The sequence below is a fragment of the Rhinichthys klamathensis genome, unplaced genomic scaffold (assembly GCF_029890125.1).
Source record: "Rhinichthys klamathensis goyatoka isolate OS25496 unplaced genomic scaffold, OSU_Roscu_1.1 h1tg000096l_1, whole genome shotgun sequence".
Lineage (NCBI taxonomy): Eukaryota > Metazoa > Chordata > Actinopteri > Cypriniformes > Leuciscidae > Rhinichthys > Rhinichthys klamathensis.
In genome coordinates this window covers 48,892-65,704 of record NW_026606635.1, presented here as the reverse complement: position 1 = coordinate 65,704, position 16,813 = coordinate 48,892, and the positions used below count along the sequence as shown (strand labels likewise).

At 39.5% G+C, this 16,813-nt stretch overlaps 1 protein-coding gene across 1 annotated transcript in view; it reads right to left on the bottom strand.

Moving 5' to 3' along the window:
* nell2a (neural EGFL like 2a) overlaps positions 1-16,813 on the bottom strand; it is a gene marked incomplete at its 5' end in the record, with an annotated part of 99,667 nt that overhangs the window by 40,405 nt on the left and 42,449 nt on the right. The window contains one exon of the mRNA XM_056252580.1: positions 4,684-4,809. Coding sequence (XP_056108555.1) covers positions 4,684-4,809 — 126 coding nt within the window. The remainder of the gene's footprint in view (positions 1-4,683; positions 4,810-16,813) is intronic.

Below are 16,813 nucleotides of genomic sequence, written 5' to 3'. Positions count from 1 at the left end.
CCGGCATTTTAGCGTCTGCTACTGATTCACAGCCATTTGAATGTAGAAATACTCAGAAATACAACTTTGAGCTGATTTTTCTCAAGATATGTCCTCTAACATCAGAAAAATGCCACAAGAACATGTTAACACCTAGAAAAACATTATTTTCATCGGAGTGGGTCTTTAAGAACTTTAGTTGGAAGCGGTGTTATCGGTTAAACTGGTTGGAAGCGGTGTTATCGGTTAAACTAGTTAAGAACTTTGGTTGGAAGCAGTGTTCTTGGTTAAACTGGGAGGAAGCGGTGTTATCGGTTAAACTAGTTAAGAACTTTGGTTGGAAGCAGTGTTATCGGTTAAACTAGTTAAGAACTTTGGTGGGAAGCGGTGTTATCGGTTAAACTAGTTAAGAACTTTAGTTGGAAGCGGTGTTATCGGTTAAACTGGTTGGAAGCGGTGTTGTCAGTTAAACTAGTTAAGAATTTTGGTTGGAAGCAGTGTTATCGGTTAAACTAGTTAAGATCTTTGGTTGGAAGCTTTGTTATCGGTAAAACTGGTTGGAAGCGGTGTTATTGGAAAAACTAGTTAAGAACTTTGGTTGGAAGCAATGTTATTGGTTAAACTGGGAGGAAGCTGTGTCATCGGTTAAACTAGTTAAGAACTTTGGTGGGAAGCAGTGTTATCGGTTAAACTAGTTAAGAACTTTGGTGGGAAGCAGTGTTATCGGTTAAACTAGTAAAGAACTTTGGTTGGAAGCGGTGTTATCGGTTAAACTGGTTGGAAGCTGTGTTATCGGTTAAACTAGTTAAGATCTTTGGTTGGAAGCGGTATTATCGGTTAACCTAGTTAAGATCTTTTGTTGGAAGCCGGTTTATCGGTAAAACTGGTTGGATGCGGTGTTATCGGTTAAACTAGATAAGAACTTTGGTTGGAAGCTGTGTTATCGGTTAAACTAGTTGGAAGCGGTGTTATCGGTTAAACTAGTTAAGATCTTTTGTTGGAAGCTGGTTTATCGGTTAAACTGGTTGGAAGCGGTGTTATCAATTAAACTAGTTAAGAACTTTGGTTGGAAGCTGTGTTATCGGTTAAACTAGTTGGAAGCGGTGTTATCGGTTAAACTAGTTAAGAACTTTGGTTGGAAGCTGTGTTATCGATTAAACTAGTTGGAAGTGGTGTTATCGGTTAAACTAGTTAAGATCTTTTGTTGGAAGCTGGTTTATCGGTTAAACTGGTTGGAAGCGGTGTTATCAATAAAACTAGTTAAGAACTTTGGTTAGAAGCGGTGTTATCGGTTAAACTAGTTAAAATCTTTGGTTGGAAGCGGTGTTATCAATTAAACTAGTTAAGGACTTTAGTTGGAAGCAGTGTTATCGTGGATGGTGTTAACATATAACTTGGCAGAGTGTAGCGGATTCTGGCACCAGTTTGCTTTGAAACAATAGAATCTGCAAGGATAGAGAAACCAATACAGATGAGCGAATATTCCCAGAATATCTTCCAAAACAGCTTTTTACACAATGAAACACCCTGGCAACACAAAACTGGGAAAAAAGTATTTTATTTACATGCAATCTGTTTGCCTGAGCGTCCTGATGCAGCCATTTCAACAATGGTGTGTTTTTTGGGACAGCAATATCAGTTTGTCTGACCAGTGTCAGACGGGGTCATTATTTATGATGCATTTGGTACATGCTTTTATCCAAAACATTTAATTGTGCATTCAAGGTACATTTGTCCACACATTCCCTACGACCTTGATTCAATTCTTGGCACAATGCTCTAGCAGGCTGCCGCTTCTGTTTAGTGCTGCTAAAGGTGCAGAAATAAAAACACACCAGCTTTAAGTGCTTGTAAGCATGTTGCTATATCATTGCTAGGGTGGTCTGGGTGGTTTCTAGGGTGTTAACGTGTTGCAATATCATTGATAGGGTGGTCTGGGTGGTTGCTAGGGTGTTAATGTGTTGCTATATCATTGATAGGGTGGTCTGGGTGGTTGCTAGGGTGTTAACGTGTTGCTATGTCATTGATAGGGTGGTCTGGGTGGTTGCTAGGGTGTTAACGTGTTGCTATGTCATTGATAGGGTGGTCTGGGTGGTTGCTAGGGTGTTAACGTGTCGCTATATCATTGATAGGGTGGTCTGGGTGGTTGCTAGGGTGTTAACGTGTCACTATGTCATTGATAGGGTGGTCTGGGTGGTTGCTAGGGTGTTAACGTGTCGCTATGTCATTGATAGGGTGGTCTGGGTGGTTGCTAGGGTGTTAACGTGTTGCTATGTCATTGATAGGGTGGTCTGGGTGGTTGCTAGGGTGTTAACGTGCTGCTATGTCATTGATAGGGTGGTCTGGGTGGTTGCTAGGGTGTTAACGTGTTGCTATGTCATTGATAAGGTGGTCTGGGTGGTTGCTAGGGTGTTAACGTGTTGCTATGTCATTGATAGGGTGGTCTGGGTGGTTGCTAGGGTGTTAACGTGTCGCTATATCATTGATAGGGTGGTCTGGGTGGTTCCTAGGGTGTTAACGTGTCGCTATGTCATTGTTAGGGTCAGCAACTCTAATTGCTAGTGTGGCGGTCACAATTTTTTCCAAACAGGGAGGAGAGTGGGGGGACGAGAGAAAGGGTAAAAGATTTGTTGACATGTGTATTTTGTAAAATTTCTGTATGTATTCCTGCAATAAAAAATAAAATATATTTCCCAACACTCCCCACGGAAAATTTTTCATGCAAACAGAAGTCCTGACATTTGGAAAGCACAAGCATGTGTCTCTGCTCTCTGACTGGGTAAGCTTCTTCCTGCAATTAAGAGCATGTATTCTCAGTGTGCTTCTATAAGGCGCTTTATGGACTTATAACTCATTTTCCTTTCATAAGCAACAGCGTCGAGGGGTCTCGTATCTCTGCGCACACACAGACTGTGATTACAGTAAGTCGACGTGAGGCTGACAAACGCTTGACTGTGACCACAGAATCATTCCAGCAGGGAGTCAACTTAATCACAGCAACTGATGGATTCTGGGAATGTCGGGCTCTTGTAGCTCACAGACATTTTAATATCGATCCGTGCAATTGAATGTAATCCATCTGTACTCTCATATTCATCTCTGGGGGGCATGCAAGGAATTAAACGCTGAAAGTGTTTATCAGTTTTGGTGAGAATACAGAGAGGTGCTTTGGGACGCTCTCTACCGCAGTCGATCAATAACTCCACAGAGGAGAGAAATACAGTGCGTGCGGCACTATAAATGCTGTCTTTATTTTCAGAGACTGTTTAAAAACCTTGAAGGACATGGAGCACTTCATGTTGCACAAAGATGAATCTAGACTATCATAATAAAGACATTTTTCTGTGTGCACAAAGCCTCCAAACGCCTCCTGGACTTTATCGTACTGCAGATTTTTTAATGTACAGCTGAGAGACGCTGTGCTTGAATTAACCTAATTGGCTGGGCTTTGTATTAGTTTGTCTTATTATAATGAAACAGGAAGTGCTGAAGTCCCAATAATCCATAAACCGAAATGATATACGACGTCTAAAAGCACACACTTTCTGTAACTGCTGGGCAATTAGTGGAAGAGAAACAGTAAACACTATAAAATAATTACAACGATGATAGTCCATATTGAAACTGGAAATATGAAGTGACAGCAGCAAAAACACCAGCAGGGCACAATCTCTATGTCAGCATATCATGCCGTATTCTTTTGGCAAGATACCTGTGACAACCTGCGAGGAGCTACTAGAAATAATACTGCAAAGTAAATACTCATATACATTTATATTGATTTATATTTGATTGACAGCCTGCATTTAGAGTCTATAGAGAACTTTTACTGTATGTGCAGTGACACGGCAATGAATAATTAAACTATTAAAAAAATTCATTTTACCTTTATTTTCACTGAATAATAAAATGTTTACAGTATATATTTATCTATTTAACATATAACTATATAACAAGTTCATACAATATAAAAAATACAACATAAAAAAAAACATTTAAACGTTTCACTGAATAAATAAAGTAATTAATTCTTATAAAAATAGTATATATACATATATTTAAATAATTAAAATATTAAATAAGTACTTTTAATAAACATTTAAATAAACATGAATATATGTAACTATATATAAACAATAACTATATATATATATATATAATTCAACTATTTAAGTCATTAAAATATTTTTTTAACATTGGTTTAAACAATGAAACTAATTCTCATTAAAAAATTATTTATATAAAAATTCAACTATTTAAGTCATTGAAACTACTTTTTTCAGTGTATCTGTGAATGTTAAGTCAAATGATGCATTTTGCACTGTAACTTAAACCTTTGTTTTGCACTGTGATTGGTTAGTTTGCCTTGACTCCCTGATTGGTCGAGTCTCAGTGCTGTGACAATTTTATGTATCTAATAGAACAGGTAAATGAATAGAATTAGAAGCCTGCAAAAGCACAAATACCATGATTGAAATTGATTAGGCCTTTGTTGCAGCATTTTGGCTGAAGTGCTTCCTCCCCGTTTGTGTGTTTGTAATGAGACGAAACAAAATCCTTCGTTGTGATTGGTTGGCATCGTCTCGTGTGGATAGTGTGATTACATGTTTCTGGGATCCTGAGGCGTTTAACCAGCCGCTGTATCAAAGGTGAATGACATTGAGGATGAACATGTGAAGGCCGAGATTGATTTGAGTTTCTCACCTGTACAGGAGTAATCATCGATACGGATGAATCCGGTGAGGCAGATGCACATGAAGGAGCCGGCGGTGTTCACACACTGTGTGTTCTCGCGGCAGTAGTGCCTCCCCTCCACACACTCGTCGATATCTGCACAAACACAGCAGATCAGCAGAGGAGTCAAGACTTCAGCATGATCCAAACGCTGCTCGCTTGAAGCCGCCACTCAAACACGTTTACCATGATGGGGCCCAGATATCAAATATTTACCAGATATTCAATATTTGCCAAGGCAAGCGTATTTATATAGCACATTTCAAACGCAGTGGTAATTCAAAGAGCTTTACATAAAAAGGATTTTAAAAAGAAAATTTATTTTGAACAAATAAATGCATCAAATTGTAAAAAATAATCATAAAGGATGCATAAGAAATAAAAAGTACATTTTTATAAAATGTATTAAAAACTAATAAAAAAGAAAAGATAATTCAAAGAGTTTTGGATAAAATAGTATTTAAAAATAATCATAAAAGTTGCATAAGAAATGAAAAGTAAGAAATGAAGATTGATTAAAAATTAAAATTATTAAAAATAAATTACATACAAGTGCTTTAAATAAAAAATTATTTCAAATAATCATAAGAAATAAAAGAAACAACAAAAAGTAAGAAAAAAACTTGATTAAATATTAATATAAAAATGTAATACAAATAAATAAATGATAATTCAAAGTGCTTTACAGAAAAAGTATCTTAAAAATAATCATAAAAGATCCATAAAAATAAAAATAACAATAAAAAGTAAGAAATAAAAATTGATTAAAATAAAATGTATTAAAAACAAATGAATAGAAAAGAATACACTGATTTTTACAAGAAATGGCAACTAACACATTGAATTAAATGTGAAATTTTCAATTACAGTATTTTCTTGCTAAACATTTTCCAATAATTTTAATTACAACTTAAAATTATTCTTACAGTCTACATAAAATGATACAGTGCATATTTGCAATATTCGCAAAAGCAAAGATTTTAATGGCACTTTCACACCCGTGACTTGTGAGTATAAACTTTTTATATATATTAACGTCTCTGAATTTAAAATGCTTAAAGATTTCGGATGTTTGAATCATTTCTGTGAATCAGTTGTTTTGATTCCATCAATTGTTTGTTTCAGTGAATATAAAAAACTATAAAACAGCGTGTGCAACATGGTCGTTAGTTTTAACAAGATTTTTTAAGTTTAACTCTTTGCATTAAACACCTTGAATCTATCTGGCAACATTGGCTGCTTATAGTTGAAATTATTTATTTTTCCTCTGAATGGAAAAGACTGCTTTCATTTATTCATCAAGTTAACAACCGCCATTCTTTAAATTAAAATGACTGAAAGATGTGCAAAAATCAAGGTCAGTATTATGAATTCTGTGACTTTTTAAAAGGCATTATGCGCCACTAGGGGAAGATGAAATCCTTGACATTTCTGGGAAAAGTTTGGAGGAAACGGAGGGCAGAGTGATCGCCCTACTCATGTGTCATGACTCCTTGAATTTATCGCAGCCAGATCAAATAAAAGGTATTAAATCAAATCTCATAGACTTACAGATCTAATAAAAAGCCTTATGAATTTTCACCAGCCGAACTGCTGCATTTGTGATGAATTCAGAGTGGCTTTATGGCTCAGGACTTCAAATGAAACTTTAACCCGATTTGCTTCGAACTCGCGTCCTTCGGCATAACCTCAGCTGCGTCTCTTCTGTAACTCGTTTAGTTAAAGAACCTCCTCTGTTATTTAAAAGAATAACCAGGAATTATCATCCCACAGTAACGAAAGAACTCGCATCCATTGCCTGCAGAACACACACGCCTGAATCAAACAACCTTTACTCAACTCTAACTGTTATAGTTAGTCTAGTTTTCTCTAGTCGTTACCAACCTTGATACTGGTACCTGTGCATGCCAGGGGTATTAAATTTAACTGAAACTAAAACCATTACCATTAAAAAATATTTATTTTTGTTGCTTTAAATAAAATAAACATTAACTCAAATAAAACAAAATATTAAAATAAACTTAAACATATTTTATTTCAGCTAGTTACCAAAGTTAAAGTTAGTTTTAGTGCTTCAACAAACTAATTTCACTTTATGACAATTGCGAGATCTTCTTTTTACTCTTTTAATACATTTTTTAACTGTATCATACATCTATTTTAATTTCTTTTATAACTGTTTTAATTTTCCTTGCTTTAATTTTGTGGTTATTTTAATTCCTTTCTGTAAAGCACTTTGAATTGCCATAGTGTATGAAATGTGCTATATAAATAAACTTGCCTTGCCTTGCCTTGATATAAAAGTTCGTAATTCATAATCATGACAAGTTGAAATTAAGACAAAAGGTCAATATCTACTCTTTCTCTCACAATTTTGACTTTTTAAATCTCATAATTATGACATACAGTAAGAAGTCAAAATAATGATTTAAAAAAAATTATTCCGCCTCTTGATGTTTGAGAACTAGAGCAAAAGCTTTTCTTAGAGCGTCTTCACTCCTGTTTTCCTTTTGTTCATCACTGATGACTGTGGTCTATAGAGCGTCTTCACTCCTGTTTTTCTTTTGTTCATCACTGATGACTGTGGTCTATAGAGTGTCTTCACTCCTGTTTTCCTTTTGTTCATCACTGATGACTGTGGTCTATAGAGTGTCTTCACTCCTGTTTTCCTTTTGTTCATCACTGATGACTGTGGTCTATAGAGCGTCTTCACTCCTGTTTTCCTTTTGTTCATCACTGATGACTGTGGTCTATAGAGCGCCTTCACTCCTGTTTTCCTTTTGTTCGTCACTGATGACTGTGGCCTATAGAGTGTCTTCACTCCTGTTTTCCTTTTGTTCATCACTGATGACTGTGGTCTATAGAGCGTCTTCACTCCTGTTTTCCTTTTGTTCATCACTGATGACTGTGGTCTATAGAGCGCCTTCACTCCTGTTTTCCTTTTGTTCATCACTGATGACTGTGGTCTATAGAGCGTCTTCACTCCTGTTTTCCTTTTGTTCATCACTGATGACTGTGGCCTATAGAGCGTCTTCACTCCTGTTTTCCTTTAGTTCATCACTGATGACTGTGGTCTATAGAGCGTCTTCACTCCTGATTTCCTTTTGTTCATCACTGATGACTGTGGTCTATAGAGCGTTTTCACTTTCACTCCTGTTTTCCTTTTGTTCATCACTGATGACTGTGGTCTATAGAGTGTCTTCACTCCTGTTTTCCTTTTGTTCATCACTGATGACTGTGGTCTATAGAGCGTCTTCACTCCTGTTTTCCTTTTGTTCATCATTGATGACTGTGGTCTATAGAGCGTTTTCACTTTCACTCCTGTTTTCCTTTTGTTCATCACTGATGACTGTGGCCTATAGAGCGTCTTCACTCCTGTTTTCCTTTTGTTCATCACTGATGACTGTGGTCTATAGAGCGCCTTCTCTCCTGTTTTCCTTTTGTTCATCACTGATGACTGTGGTCTATAGAGTGTCTTCACTCCTGTTTTCCTTTTGTTCGTCACTGATGACGGTGGTCTATAGAGCGCCTTCACTCCTGTTTTCCTTTTGTTCATCACTGATGACTGTGGTCTATAGAGTGTCTTCACTCCTGTTTTCCTTTTGTTCATCACTGATGACTGTGGTCTATAGAGCGTCTTCACTCCTGTTTTCCTTTTGTTCATCACTGATGACTGTGGCCTATCGAGCGTCTTCACTCCTGTTTTCCTTTTGTTCATCACTGATGACTGTGGCCTATAGAGCGTCTTCACTCCTGTTTTCCTTTTGTTCATCACTGATGACTGTGGTCTATAGAGCGTCTTCACTCCTGTTTTCCTTTTGTTCATCCCTGATGACTGTGGTCTATAGAGCGTCTTCACTCCTGTTTTCCTTTTGTTCATCACTGATGACTTTGGTCTATAGAGTGTCTTCACTCTTGTTTTCCTTTTGTTCATCACTGATGACTGTGGCCTATAGAGTGCCTTCACTCCTGTTTTCCTTTTGTTCATCACTGATGACTGTGGTCTATAGAGCGCCTTCACTCCTGTTTTCCTTTTGTTCATCACTGATGACTGTGGTCTATAGAGCGCCTTCACTCCTGTTTTCCTTTTGTTCATCACTGATGACTGTGGCCTATAGAGCGTCTTCACTCCTGTTTTCCTTTTGTTCATCACTGATGACTGTGGTCTATAGAGTGTCTTCACTCCTGTTTTCCTTTTGTTCATCACTGATGACTGTGGTCTATAGAGCGTCTTCACTCCTGTTTTCCTTTTGTTCATCACTGATGACTGTGGTCTATAGAGCGTCTTCACTCCTGTTTTCCTTTTGTTCATCACTGATGACTGTGGTCTATAGAGCGTCTTCACTCCTGTTTTTCTTTTGTTCATCACTGATGACTGTGGTCTATAGAGTGTCTTCACTCCTGCTTTCCTTTTGTTCATCACTGATGACTGTGGTCTATAGAGTGTCTTCACTCCTGCTTTCCTTTTGTTCATCACTGATGACTGTGGTCTATAGAGTGTCTTCACTCCTGTTTTCCTTTTGTTCATCACTGATGACTGTGGTCTATAGAGCGTCTTCACTCCTGTTTTCCTTTTGTTCATCACTGATGACTGTGGTCTATAGAGCGTCTTCACTCCTGTTTTCCTTTTGTTCATCACTGATGACTGTGGTCTATAGAGCGCCTTCACTCCTGTTTTCCTTTTGTTCATCACTGATGACTGTGGTCTATAGAGCGTCTTCACTCCTGTTTTCCTTTTGTTCATCCCTGATTACTGTGGTCTATAGAGTGTCTTCACTCCTGTTTTCCTTTTGTTCATCCCTGATGACTGTGGTCTATAGAGTGTCTTCACTCCTGTTTTCCTTTTGTTCATCCCTGATGACTGTGGCCTATAGAGTGTCTTCACTCCTGTTTTCCTTTTGTTCATCACTGATGACTGTGGTCTATAGAGCGTCTTCACTCCTGTTTTCCTTTTGTTCATCATTGATGACTGTGGTCTATAGAGCGTTTTCACTTTCACTCCTGTTTTCCTTTTGTTCATCACTGATGACTGTGGTCTATAGAGCGTCTTCACTCCTGTTTTCCTTTTGTTCATCACTGATGACTGTGGTCTATAGAGCGTCTTCACTCCTGTTTTCCTTTTGTTCATCACTGATGACTGTGGTCTATAGAGCGCCTTCACTCCTGTTTTCCTTTTGTTCATCACTGATGACTGTGGCCTATAGAGCGTCTTCACTCCTGTTTTCCTTTTGTTCATCACTGATGACTGTGGCCTATAGAGCGTCTTCACTCCTGTTTTCCTTTTGTTCATCCCTGATGACTGTGGTCTATAGAGCGCCTTCACTCCTGTTTTCCTTTTGTTCATCACTGATGACTGTGGCCTATAGAGCGTCTTCACTCCTGTTTTCCTTTTGTTCATCCCTGATGACTGTGGTCTATAGAGCGCCTTCACTCCTGATTTCCTTTTGTTCGTCACTGATGACTGTGGCCTATAGAGTGTCTTCACTCCTGTTTTCCTTTTGTTCGTCACTGATGACTGTGGTCTATAGAGCGTCTTCACTCCTGTTTTCCTTTTGTTCATCACTGATGACTGTGGCCTATAGAGTGTCTTCACTCCTGTTTTCCTTTTGTTCGTCACTGATGACTGTGGCCTATAGAGTGTCTTCACTCCTGTTTTCCTTTTGTTCATCACTGATGACTGTGGCCTATAGAGTGTCTTCACTCCTGTTTTCCTTTTGTTCATCACTGATGACTGTGGCCTATAGAGTGTCTTCACTCCTGTTTTCCTTTTGTTCATCCCTGATGACTGTGGTCTATAGAGCGTCTTCACTCCTGTTTTCCTTTTGTTCGTCACTGATGACTGTGGTCTATAGAGCGTCTTCACTCCTGTTTTCCTTTTGTTCATCCCTGATGACTGTGGTCTATAGAGCGTCTTCACTCCTGTTTTCCTTTTGTTCATCACTGATGACTGTGGTCTATAGAGCGTCTTCACTCCTGTTTTCCTTTTGTTCATCACTGATGACTGTGGTCTATAGAGCGTCTTCACTCCTGTTTTCCTTTTGTTCATCACTGATGACTGTGGTCTATAGAGCGTCTTCACTCCTGTTTTCCTTTTGTTCATCCCTGATGACTGTGGTCTATAGAGCGCCTTCACTCCTGTTTTCCTTTTGTTCATCACTGATGACTGTGGTCTATAGAGCGCCTTCACTCCTGTTTTCCTTTTGTTCATCACTGATGACTGTGGTCTATAGAGCGTCTTCACTCCTGTTTTCCTTTTGTTCATCACTGATGACTGTGGTCTATAGAGCGCCTTCACTCCTGTTTTCCTTTTGTTCATCACTGATGACTGTGGTCTATAGAGCGTCTTCACTCCTGTTTTCCTTTTGTTCATCACTGATGACTGTGGTCTATAGAGCGCCTTCACTCCTGTTTTCCTTTTGTTCGTCACTGATGACTGTGGTCTATAGAGCGCCTTCACTCCTGTTTTCCTTTTGTTCGTCACTGATGACTGTGGTCTATAGAGCGCCTTCACTCCTGTTTTCCTTTTGTTCGTCACTGATGACGGTGGTCTATAGAGCGCCTTCACTCCTGTTTTCCTTTTGTTCGTCACTGATGACTGTGGTCTATAGAGCGCCTTCACTCCTGTTTTCCTTTTGTTCGTCACTGATGACTGTGGTCTATAGAGCGCCTTCACTCCTGTTTTCCTTTTGTTCGTCACTGATGACTGTGGTCTATAGAGCGCCTTCTCTCCTGTTTTCCTTTTGTTCGTCACTGATGACTGTGGTCTATAGAGCGTCTTCACTCCTGTTTTCCTTTTGTTCATCATTGATGACTGTGGTCTATAGAGCGTTTTCACTTTCACTCTTGTTTTCCTTTTGTTCATCACTGATGACTGTGGCCTATAGAGCGTCTTCACTCCTGTTTTCCTTTTGTTCATCACTGATGACTGTGGTCTATAGAGCGTCTTCACTCCTGTTTTCCTTTTGTTCATCCCTGATGACTGTGGTCTATAGAGCGTCTTCACTCCTGTTTTCCTTTTGTTCATCACTGATGACTGTGGCCTATAGAGTGTCTTCACTCCTGTTTTCCTTTTGTTCATCACTGATGACTGTGGTCTATAGAGCGTCTTCACTCCTGTTTTCCTTTTGTTCATCACTGATGACTGTGGTCTATAGAGCGTCTTCACTCCTGTTTTCCTTTTGTTCATCCCTGATGACTGTGGTCTATAGAGCGCCTTCACTCCTGTTTTCCTTTTGTTCATCACTGATGACTGTGGTCTATAGAGCGCCTTCACTCCTGTTTTCCTTTTGTTCATCACTGATGACTGTGGTCTATAGAGCGCCTTCACTCCTGTTTTCCTTTTGTTCATCACTGATGACTGTGGTCTATAGAGCGTCTTCACTCCTGTTTTCCTTTTGTTCATCACTGATGACTGTGGTCTATAGAGCGCCTTCACTCCTGTTTTCCTTTTGTTCATCACTGATGACTGTGGTCTATAGAGCGTCTTCACTCCTGTTTTCCTTTTGTTCATCACTGATGACTGTGGTCTATAGAGCGCCTTCACTCCTGTTTTCCTTTTGTTCGTCACTGATGACTGTGGTCTATAGAGCGCCTTCACTCCTGTTTTCCTTTTGTTCGTCACTGATGACTGTGGTCTATAGAGCGCCTTCACTCCTGTTTTCCTTTTGTTCGTCACTGATGACGGTGGTCTATAGAGCGCCTTCACTCCTGTTTTCCTTTTGTTCGTCACTGATGACTGTGGTCTATAGAGCGCCTTCACTCCTGTTTTCCTTTTGTTCGTCACTGATGACTGTGGTCTATAGAGCGCCTTCACTCCTGTTTTCCTTTTGTTCGTCACTGATGACTGTGGTCTATAGAGCGCCTTCTCTCCTGTTTTCCTTTTGTTCGTCACTGATGACTGTGGTCTATAGAGCGTCTTCACTCCTGTTTTCCTTTTGTTCATCATTGATGACTGTGGTCTATAGAGCGTTTTCACTTTCACTCTTGTTTTCCTTTTGTTCATCACTGATGACTGTGGCCTATAGAGCGTCTTCACTCCTGTTTTCCTTTTGTTCATCACTGATGACTGTGGTCTATAGAGCGTCTTCACTCCTGTTTTCCTTTTGTTCATCACTGATGACTGTGGCCTATAGAGCGTCTTCACTCCTGTTTTCCTTTTGTTCGTCACTGATGACTGTGGTCTATAGAGTGTCTTCACTCCTGTTTTCCTTTTGTTCATCACTGATGACTGTGGTCTATAGAGCGTCTTCACTCCTGTTTTCCTTTTGTTCATCACTGATGACTGTGGCCTATAGAGCGTCTTCACTCCTGTTTTCCTTTTGTTCATCACTGATGACTGTGGCCTATAGAGCGTCTTCACTCCTGTTTTCCTTTTGTTCATCACTGATGACTGTGGTCTATAGAGCGCCTTCACTCCTGTTTTCCTTTTGTTCATCACTGATGACTGTGGCCTATAGAGCGTCTTCACTCCTGTTTTCCTTTTGTTCATCACTGATGACTGTGGTCTATAGAGCGTCTTCACTCCTGTTTTCCTTTTGTTCATCACTGATGACTGTGGCCTATAGAGCGTCTTCACTCCTGTTTTCCTTTTGTTCATCACTGATGACTGTGGTCTATAGAGCGTCTTCACTCCTGTGTTCCTTTTGTTCATCACTGATGACTGTGGCCTATAGAGCGTCTTCACTCCTGTTTTCCTTTTGTTCATCACTGATGACTGTGGCCTATAGAGCGTCTTCACTCCTGTTTTCCTTTTGTTCATCACTGATGACTGTGGTCTATAGAGTGTCTTCACTCCAGTTTTCCTTTTGTTCATCACTGATGACTGTGGCCTATAGAGCGTCTTCACTCCTGTTTTCCTTTTGTTCATCACTGATGACTGTGGTCTATAGAGCGCCTTCACTCCTGTTTTCCTTTTGTTCGTCACTGATGACGGTGGTCTATAGAGCGTCTTCACTCCTGTTTTCCTTTTGTTCATCATTGATGACTGTGGTCTATAGAGCGCCTTCACTCCTGTTTTCCTTTTGTTCGTCACTGATGACGGTGGTCTATAGAGCGCCTTCACTCCTGTTTTCCTTTTGTTCGTCACTGATGACGGTGGTCTATAGAGCGTCTTCACTCCTGTTTTCCTTTTGTTCATCATTGATGACTGTGGTCTATAGAGCGTTTTCACTTTCACTCCTGTTTTCCTTTTGTTCATCACTGATGACTGTGGCCTATAGAGCGTCTTCACTCCTGTTTTCCTTTTGTTCGTCACTGATGACTGTGGCCTATAGAGTGTCTTCACTCCTGTTTTCCTTTTGTTCGTCACTGATGACTGTGGTCTATAGAGCGCCTTCACTCCTGTTTTCCTTTTGTTCGTCACTGATGACTGTGGTCTATAGAGTGTCTTCACTCCTGTTTTCCTTTTGTTCATCACTGATGACTGTGGCCTATAGAGCGTCTTCACTCCTGTTTTCCTTTTGTTCATCACTGATGACTGTGGTCTATAGAGCGCCTTCACTCCTGTTTTCCTTTTGTTCGTCACTGATGACTGTGGTCTATAGAGCGTCTTCACTCCTGTTTTCCTTTTGTTCATCACTGATGACTGTGGTCTATAGAGCGTCTTCACTCCTGTTTTCCTTTTTTTCGTCACTGATGACTGTGGTCTATAGAGCGCCTTCACTCCTGTTTTCCTTTTGTTCATCACTGATGACTGTGGTCTATAGAGCGTCTTCACTCCTGTTTTCCTTTTGTTCATCACTGATGACTGTGGTCTATAGAGCGTCTTCACTCCTGTTTTCCTTTTATTCATCACTGATGACTGTGGTCTATAGAGCGTCTTCACTCCTGTTTTCCTTTTGTTCATCACTGATGACTGTGGTCTATAGAGCGTCTTCACTCCTGTTTTCCTTTTGTTCATCACTGATGACTGTGGCCTATAGAGCGTCTTCACTCCTGTTTTCCTTTTGTTCATCACTGATGACTGTGGCCTATAGAGCGTCTTCACTCCTGTTTTCCTTTTGTTCATCACTGATGACTGTGGCCTATAGAGCGTCTTCACTCCTGTTTTCCTTTTGTTCATCACTGATGACTGTGGTCTATAGAGTGTCTTCACTCCTGTTTTCCTTTTGTTCATCCCTGATGACTGTGGCCTATAGAGTGTCTTCACTCCTGTTTTCCTTTTGTTCATCACTGATGGCTGCGGCCTATAGATCGCCTTCACTCCGGTTTTCCTCTTCATCACATTAGCATTGGAGGAGCCCGGGTTGAATGTGCCGTCGTTTGTGTGAGAGATAACGAAATAGAAGGAAAAACATCTTCTTTTTGGGGTTTTTGTCCTGTGTTCTCCGCAGCGAAGGGAAATCAATCACAGCTAAGTGCTCATGAATCAGGGCTGACGGAGACACACGGTCTGCTTCAGAGTAAATGTGGACGAGGATCTTGACAGGAGTAAACAAGTCAGGCATGGAATAAACAGCCAAGATAAACGATCTAAGCCACGGTATTACAAGCCATTAAACCAGAGCGTACCAACAGTGTGTCTGATGATAATATCAGTAACCTAACAGTTCAAATATAGCATAGGCCAAATTAACTTCAAAATACACTATCAACCAGTGGTCGATTGACATTGTGTGTGTGCAAGATTGTGAGATTTGAGCTGAAAAATAATATTTTAATAGTTGATAAGCGGTGTATATATTGTGCTACTTGAACTCTTAATCTCAAGATTATCCGTGTAGTTGTATTTCATTGCTTGCATTTAGCACAGTTTTTCAGCATTGATCGTGACCCATCAGAACAGATCTGCCATTTCGGGTCACGGCCCACCAGAGAAGCGCTGGTTTGTGTGTCATTTGGGCCAAGACGCCATCATGCTGTGGGTGGCATTATGTGTTTTCTATCTGCCTTATTTTCCTCCTGCTGTCTCGCTCTATCTCTCAGCTCCAGTGCTGTCTGTCTGCCGGTGGGAAGATAACACACGGTGTGTGTGCCTGACAGACCCAGTGCTAAAATAATAACCATTCACCTCCCACAGATCTGTGGCTGCCGTCCCAAACACAGGTGCACCGCACTGAGACACACACACACACACACACACACACACACACACACACACACACACACACACACACACACACACACACACACACACACACACACACACTCTTGTTGTGTTTTCATGTTTTATGGGGACTTTCCATAGACATAATGATTTTTATACTGTACAGACTGTATATTCTATTCCCTTACACTAACCCTATCCCTAAACCTACCCATCACAGGAAACATTCTGCATTTTTACATTTTCAAACAACATCACTTAGTATGATTTATAAGCTGATTTCCTCATGGGGACCAAAAAATGTCCCCACACGAACAAGGTTTTCGGATATTGCCATCCTTGTGGGGACATTTTGTCCCCATAACGTAGGGTTTACCAGGCCACACACACACACACACACACACACAACACACATACTTGCATACTCACACACACACTTACAAACACACACTCAAACACACACTCAAACACACACACTCACACATCTATAAACTCACACACTTACAAACACACACTTAAACACACTTACACACACACACACAGTTACACACACAAACTCACAATTAGTTTAAATTCTGACTTAAAAGCCGTAATTATGAGATTAAAAAGTCAAAATGTACATTACATATCGAAATAATGACAAAAAGTTCAATTATGACTAACATTTATAATTGACAAGTTAAAATTATAAAAGTCAAATTATGACTTAAAAATTCAACTTAAAAAAGGTCCTAATTTTAGTCAATTTCAACTTTTTAAAGTCAGAATTTCAACTTTTTAACTATGACAAGTTGAAATTCTGACTTTAAAATTCATAATTATGACAAATCAAAATAATGATTTAGAATGTCATAATTTCTTTATAATTTTTAATATCATACCTTCAACTTTTTGTCATAATTTCAACTATTTAAGTCATAATTTCAACTTTTTATGTCATAATTATGACTTAGTATGTCAAATTCAACTTATGTCATAATTTCGACTTTCCATCTCAGAATTTAGATTTTTCTTCTTCTTCTCATAATTATGATTTACCAAAGCATGATTTTTGTC